The sequence below is a fragment of the Fukomys damarensis genome, unplaced genomic scaffold, assembly GCF_012274545.1.
Source record: "Fukomys damarensis isolate Sample0158 unplaced genomic scaffold, DMR_v1.0_HiC HiC_scaffold_21, whole genome shotgun sequence".
NCBI classification, from domain to species: Eukaryota; Metazoa; Chordata; class Mammalia; order Rodentia; family Bathyergidae; genus Fukomys; species Fukomys damarensis.
This window is the reverse complement of record NW_022900933.1, coordinates 39,652,378-39,657,277: the sequence shown is the minus strand read 5'-3', so window position 1 is coordinate 39,657,277 and position 4,900 is coordinate 39,652,378. Positions and strand designations below refer to the sequence as shown.

At 43.3% G+C, this 4,900-nt stretch overlaps 1 protein-coding gene across 1 annotated transcript in view; it reads left to right on the top strand.

Annotated features, from left to right (window-relative positions):
* The window catches only part of Hsp90aa1 (heat shock protein 90 alpha family class A member 1), a 5,839-nt gene extending 1,307 nt beyond the window's left edge, over positions 1 to 4,532 (top strand). Inside the window, exons 4-10 of the mRNA XM_010607221.3 lie at positions 707 to 1,027; positions 1,180 to 1,345; positions 1,463 to 1,653; positions 1,865 to 2,012; positions 2,276 to 2,544; positions 2,801 to 3,134; positions 3,869 to 4,532. Coding sequence (XP_010605523.1) covers positions 707 to 1,027; positions 1,180 to 1,345; positions 1,463 to 1,653; positions 1,865 to 2,012; positions 2,276 to 2,544; positions 2,801 to 3,134; positions 3,869 to 3,978 — 1,539 coding nt within the window. The 3' untranslated portion in view covers positions 3,979 to 4,532. The remainder of the gene's footprint in view (positions 1 to 706; positions 1,028 to 1,179; positions 1,346 to 1,462; positions 1,654 to 1,864; positions 2,013 to 2,275; positions 2,545 to 2,800; positions 3,135 to 3,868) is intronic.
* The last annotated feature ends 368 nt before the right edge of the window (positions 4,533 to 4,900 follow it).

The following is a 4,900-nucleotide window of genomic DNA, read 5'->3' as shown; positions in this document are numbered from 1 at the left end:
TTTTTTTTTTGAGACGGGTCTCACTATGTCATTGAGACTGACCTGGAACTACTGTGTAGCCCAGGCTGATCTCAGACTCACAGTGATCCTCCTGCCTCAGCCTCCCAAGTGCTGGGATTACAGGTGTGCACCACCACGCCCGGCCTGTGAGTGTTGGTTTTTGAGACCAGGAGTAGGATACAGGACTTTGGTCTGAGCTACAGTCCCAGTTCTTATTTCGCTAAGTTGTACAATAGTCCAATCTGTGTTTTTCCTGCCTCAGCCTTTCAGAATGCTGAGATTATTCCTACAATACTATACCCAGCTCTGTATTTGTTTGAGACTAAGCTGAAACCAGTTTGGAGCCTAAGCAGTAAAGGTCTGTCTGTTTAGCTGTAAAGATACTTTTGAGTTCCAAAGATACATCTAACCTTGATGAGCTTCCTTAGGTACTTTGTGCCTTTTATCTAAACTAGTGTGGGTTTTGGTGTGCAAGCCACTCTTGTCTGCCCGTTAGTATTTTTGAGAGTACACTCACCACCTACTCATCCCCTTACTGGGGATTGAAACTAGGGCCTTTACACTGAGCTACTATTTTAGTGTGCTCTACTATCTCTTTAAATTTGAGTGTCTTGTGTTTCTCAGGTTTTTGTCTCAGCTTCCCAGGAGTGCTTGTTTACCCTTCACTTCTGAGGTACAGAGATGAAGTTGACTACCTTTGTTCTAGGTGGAGAAGGAAAGAGATAAAGAAGTGAGTGATGATGAGGCTGAAGAAAAGGAGGATAAAGAGGAAGATAAAGAAAAAGAAGAAAAGGAGTCTGATGACAAACCTGAAATAGAAGATGTTGGTTCTGATGAGGAAGAAGAAGAAAAGAAGGATGGTGACAAGAAGAAGAAGAAGAAGATTAAAGAAAAGTACATTGATCAAGAAGAACTGAACAAAACAAAGCCCATTTGGACCAGAAACCCTGATGATATTACTAATGAGGAGTACGGAGAGTTCTATAAGAGCTTGACCAATGATTGGGAGGATCACTTAGCGGTGAAGGTGAGTGCTGCAGAGCTTGTCCTGAGGTTGTCCAGTCACCTTGAAAGTTAATGTCGCCTTCCTTCCTTCGACATCTGTGTAAGTGCAGTTGTGTATCTGTCAAGTAGCTTTAGTACAAGTTGCTTCCATTGACCCTCTGTGTTTCATTGCAGCATTTTTCTGTAGAAGGACAGTTAGAATTCAGGGCTCTTCTTTTTGTCCCACGACGAGCTCCTTTTGACCTATTTGAAAACAGAAAGAAGAAGAACAACATTAAGTTGTATGTCCGCAGAGTTTTCATCATGGATAACTGTGAGGAGCTGATCCCTGAATACCTGAGTGAGTATACTGAGAAAGAACTTGGGAATTTGGAACATCACCTCCAGGCTCCTTTCTTGAGAATTGTGTTTTTCCCCTCTAGCGTGGTGGGAATACTTTGGTCTTTTGTTTTTACAGATTTCATCAGAGGGGTGGTGGACTCTGAGGATCTCCCTCTAAATATTTCCCGTGAAATGTTGCAACAAAGCAAAATTCTTAAAGTGATCAGAAAGAATTTGGTCAAAAAGTGCTTAGAATTGTTTACTGAACTGGCAGAAGATAAGGAAAACTACAAGAAGTTCTATGAGCAGTTTTCTAAGAATATAAAGGTTGGTGCAAACACGTAACTACGGCTAGCAGGTTTTTGCGGGGGTGGGGGGATTGGTACGGGAATTGAACTCAGGACATTGGGCTGGCAAGGCAGGTGGCAGAACCACTGAGCTGAATCCCCGCCCTAGCAGTTTTTAAACTGGCCTCATTTTTAATGTTTTTTTTTTTTTTAAAGTGTAGGAAAACCTCATGCTTAATGTTTTGTTTCAGCTTGGAATACATGAAGATTCTCAGAATCGGAAGAAGCTTTCAGAGCTGTTACGTTACTACACATCTGCTTCTGGGGATGAGATGGTTTCTTTGAAGGACTATTGTACTAGGATGAAGGAGAACCAGAAGCACATCTATTACATCACAGGTAGGGGCCTGTGCCTGTTGTGGTCTAATTCACTTTGTTCTCCTAGTCTCATGGAGACCATGCCTGTGTTGTGTGGATGGCCCTGCATTGTATATAAAATACTGTTGCTGGTGATGCTGTAGATACTTGGTGGGAAGTAGGTCACAGCTGTGGGCTTACTAGCTGGAGCTTAAGCATCTGACCAGCCCAGACAGAAGAGTCAAAAGTGCAGGTGAAACTGTTCAGGACTTTTAAAAAAAAATTATAATAATTCTGTATTTCAGGTGAAACCAAGGACCAGGTAGCTAACTCTGCCTTTGTGGAACGCCTTCGGAAGCATGGCTTAGAAGTGATCTATATGATCGAACCCATCGACGAGTACTGTGTCCAGCAGCTGAAGGAGTTTGAAGGGAAAACTTTAGTGTCGGTCACCAAAGAGGGCTTGGAACTGCCAGAAGATGAAGAGGAGAAAAAGAAACAGGAAGAGAAAAAGACAAAGTTTGAAAACCTCTGCAAGATCATGAAAGACATTTTGGAGAAAAAGGTTGAAAAGGTATGAATAATCAAATTTGCTAGCTGTTCTAAGAGGTTGAGGTTTAGTCGTGCTAGCCCCATCTCGACTGGAAGAAAAAGCCAGTTTGTGCATTCAGTGATGGTTATGGCTCTTGATTACCTGCATTGTCAGGTAGTTGCCATTTTGCTCTGTTGATACTTGAGTCCCTCAGCCTGCCTTTCACAGTAAAAGCTTGAGGAGAGGCTTGAAGTAGTGGGGTCTTGAGGCCTACTTAAAACTTGAGTCTCGATTACAGGTGGTGGTGTCAAACCGATTGGTGACTTCCCCGTGCTGTATTGTCACGAGCACGTATGGCTGGACGGCAAACATGGAGAGAATCATGAAAGCCCAAGCCCTAAGAGACAACTCAACGATGGGTTACATGGCAGCAAAGAAGCACCTGGAGATCAATCCTGACCACTCCATCATTGAGACCTTGAGGCAAAAGGCTGAGGCTGACAAGAACGACAAGTCTGTAAAGGATCTCGTCATCTTGCTTTATGAAACGGCGCTCCTGTCCTCTGGCTTCAGTCTGGAGGACCCCCAGACACATGCAAACAGGATCTACAGGATGATCAAGCTGGGGCTTGGTGAGCTGCGTGGTGTCCCATTACAGGAGGAGGAGAGAATGCATGGTGGGTGGGAAAGGATTCTTTGAGCTGCAGAGAATGGGTGGGTAGCTCAGTAGTAGAGCACTTAGCCTGCATGCACGAAGCCCTGAGCTCAACCCCGAGCATCACAAAGTAATAATGCTCTTCGTTGGCTGCTTGGGAAATACCATTTTTAAAGGCTAAATGGGGTCTTCTGAGCATCAATTTTTTTTCTTTTTCTTTTTCTTTTTTGGTACTGGGAATTGAACTCAGGGCCTTGTGCTTTCTCTGCAGGCACTGCAGCTGAGCTTTATTCCTGGCCTCTTAAGTATTTAATTTAGGATTTATTTTTTAAATTTTTTAATATTTTGGTGCCAGGGATCAAACTTGAGACCTCGTGCTATTGAGGTGAATGACAGCACTAAGCTAAATCCCCGGCCCTGTAGGTTCTATTTATTTAGGTTGTGGTATTCAGTCTAAAAATGGATGTAGGCCCAGTGGCTCCGGCACCTGCCTGGCAAGTGCAAGGACCTGAGTTTGATCCCCAGCACCCCCCCAAAAAGGTGTAAGTGGACAGTGAAAGGGCTGAGAGCTAATTGGCTGGCTTTAAAAACCCTGATATGAGTGCCAGAGGTTTATCAGCTCAGTGGTTCCACTGCCTGCCTCGCAAGAGCCTGAGTTCAATCCCTGGTACCAGAAAAAGATCCTGATGTGAATTTTATTTCCCAAAAAAGGTATTGATGAGGATGACCCTACTGCTGATGAATCCACTGCTGCTGTCACTGAAGAGATGCCACCCCTCGAAGGAGATGACGACACGTCACGCATGGAAGAAGTAGACTAAGCTCTGTCTGACAAAATGGCTCGGATGTGTGCTCAGTACTCTACCTTCATTCTTGCTGATAATATATTTTCAAGGGTTTTCTTCTTGTTAACACTTACGTCTGTATGGCATGATAACTGCTTAAGGGGAGGATAAGATTTCTTTCTACTTTTAAGTGATACTGTGATACTTTAGCCACTAAAGCAGAGCTAGCAGTGCTTTTTCACTTTGGTTTAACAGGTTGAGATGTTTGTGGTAAAGACCTGTAACTTACTGTTGACTTTGTGAGATCTAAAGTGTTTAGTTTCCAAGCCAAATTGCTTAGTAGACCAAATCTGTCACAAGTGTTTGCTCTCTTGATGTTTATGTTTAAAGGAATATTTGTTACAATAGCTTGAGTTTTCATCTTGTAGGACCTACTTTTTAAAATGTTTTCCCTCTGTAGTTTCAATTCTGCATGTACTAGGCTTCTAGAATAAGTTAAACAACTAGATGGCAGAAACTCTATGGGACTTGTTTTCCAAAGAAATGTATTGTTCAGAGGAATAAAGCTAAACTTCCTAGGAATACTGCAATGCTGTTGGAAGAGTAACTTGAAACAAGGCCTGGGGAATGGGAATGGAATGCCCAGGTCACCTGCTTTACAAGGTAACAAATACAAAGTTAAAGAAGCGTGGAGGTGTATTATTCTGGGTGTGGGGCATTAGGTAGGTTAAGTGGCCCAGAATGTGGGAAACAACTACATGGTCTACCAGCAAATTGAGAGGCCACCTTTAGTTGTTTTTTTTGTGAGCATGTGCCAGGGATTGAACTCCAGACCTTGTGCTTGTGAGGCAGGCGGTTGGCACCACTGAGCTAAGCCCCCCCCCGGCCCTAGTTTGTTTGTTTTGTTTTGTTTTGTTTTGTTTTTAACAGGATCTAAGTTTGTGGTTCAGGCTGTCTT